The sequence below is a fragment of the Propithecus coquereli genome, unplaced genomic scaffold, assembly GCF_000956105.1.
Source record: "Propithecus coquereli isolate 6110/MARCELLA unplaced genomic scaffold, Pcoq_1.0 Scaffold18, whole genome shotgun sequence".
Classification (NCBI taxonomy): domain Eukaryota; kingdom Metazoa; phylum Chordata; class Mammalia; order Primates; family Indriidae; genus Propithecus; species Propithecus coquereli.
This window is the reverse complement of record NW_012142745.1, coordinates 9,071,737-9,073,859: the sequence shown is the minus strand read 5'-3', so window position 1 is coordinate 9,073,859 and position 2,123 is coordinate 9,071,737. Positions and strand designations below refer to the sequence as shown.

Genomic DNA, 2,123 nt, shown 5'->3' with positions numbered 1-2,123 from the left:
GATTCCCCGGGAATGTTTCAATATATGCTGCTTGGTAGATATGTTTTATTAGAGACTAGAGAATGCCCACCTTTCAGTGCCCCCAATGAGAAAGAGAGAAAGTTGTAATTGGACTTTTTTTTCCTGCCAATGTCTTAGGTATAAAAGGCTGTGCTGGGAGAGGAGGCATCTGCTGGGAGAAGCCAGGCCAGGTGGAACAAAACCTTTTCCAATACTAAAATGGCAAGGATGTGAGGAGGGGGCAGTCTCTAATCTGTGCCTTGTAGATAGTTTAATTATTAAGTTAAGAGATGTCATCACCAAAGGGCTGAGAAACAAGCAGGGTAATAACTGATTGTGTCTTATTATTTGCATATAAAGGCAAATTCTTCTGATTGATGTCTGTTTCAGAGCTTTGTAATTTTTATCTTATTTTATTTTGATGCATTATATTTATACATATTTATGGGGTACATGTGGAATTTTGTTACACGCATAGAATGTGTAATGATCAAGTCAGGACATTTAGGGTCTCCATCACCTGAGTATTTATCATTTCTACATGTTGGGAACATTTCAAGTCTTCTCTTCCAGTTATTTTGAAATACACAACATATTGTTGTTAACTATAGTCGCCCTGCTCTGCTATCAAACACTAGAACTTATTCCTTCTATCTAAATGTACGCTTGTACCCATTAACCATCTCTCTTTGCCCTTGACTCCACCAAAAAACTCCCAGAACCGATAAACAAATTCAGTAAAGTTGCAAAATACAAAATCAATATACAAAAATCAGTAGCATTTTTGTACACCAATAATGAACTAGCTGAAAAAGAAATCCAAAAGGCAATCTCATTTACGATAGCCATACGCAAAAGTAAAATACCTAGCAATAAATTTAACCAAGAAGGTGAGAGACCTCTACAAGGAAAACCATAAAGCACTTATAAAAGAAATTGAAGAGGACACAAACAAATGGAAAAACATCCCATGTGGATCAGAAGAATCAATATTGTTAAAATGACTGTACTCCCCAAGGCAAACTACAGGTTCAATGCAATCTCTATCAAAATACCAATATTATTTTTCATAAATATAGAAAAAACAATCCTAAAATTCTTATGGAATCAGAGCTTCATAATTTTTTACTCGTTTGCTTCTTAAAGAAGCCTATTCATTCGTTACTTAGGAGCCTGACAGAGGAAAGGTCTTCCTTAATCTTAGCCTGGAATTATATAATATCTTTTTGTCCCATTCCAACTTCAAGAAAATCCACTGTTACCAGTTTGGTGTATATTTTTTCTAAGCATATACAGGTACATATGGTATTTATCTATTTCTGTATCTATTTTTTTACAGTGGGATTAAATTATTAATAATACTACACATAAGATTCTGCAATCTGCTTAATTTTAATTCATTTTCAAATTTATGAAGTAGTTTAATATACAACATTGCACAGAGAAAAATACAATCAACGGCAGGGCACCTGCCACACTGGTTTATCAAATCTTTGCTCTTTTGTCTCAGTCTTGTTTCCTTTAAAAAGAGCACAGAACAGTTAAATTGACAGGCCCCTGCGGACCCATCCTGGTCCTCTTCTTCCTCCTCTCTCAAAAGGTAAACACTCTAATGATTCACGGACTGAAGTTTCAAACTTCACAGAAAAAGTATAATCTAGGTATCCTTATGCAACTTGTGATTCGTTATGAAAATTATTTTCAACCAACCTAATTACCATAACATTGCTGTTTTCTATCTCCGTGCCTCCTCCGAGTTCAAGGCCCCTGCTCACACCCTAAACTGTGAAAATTCCCTGATGATAAAGCTTTTACACTTAGTGAAAACTGCTGAAAAGTTAAAAAAGAGCATTTCTATATTAATTTGTATCAATTCCACTTCCTTTTCCACTGTAGGTTGCAAAGGTAACAATTAAGAAGCTGGAAACACTTTTAGATCAATTAGGGAAACATTTGTCTTATGTGAATATTGCAAACTTCATAGGGAGCAGTGTATTTTCTTTTGTAATTGCATTTCTATTTGTACCCCAAGAAATACGGACATACCAGGACTTCCAGGAACTCCAGGGGGACCACTAGGACCTGGGAATACATAACATTAATTAATTGCTCACAAAGATATA

General features: G+C 35.3%; 1 protein-coding gene across 1 annotated transcript in view; it reads right to left on the bottom strand.

Moving 5' to 3' along the window:
- Nucleotides 1-2,123, bottom strand: part of COL4A3 (collagen, type IV, alpha 3 (Goodpasture antigen)) — a 151,588-nt gene that overhangs the window by 51,440 nt on the left and 98,025 nt on the right. Inside the window, exon 20 of the mRNA XM_012642471.1 lies at nucleotides 2,047-2,082. Within this exon, the coding sequence (XP_012497925.1) occupies nucleotides 2,047-2,082 (36 nt within the window). The remainder of the gene's footprint in view (nucleotides 1-2,046; nucleotides 2,083-2,123) is intronic.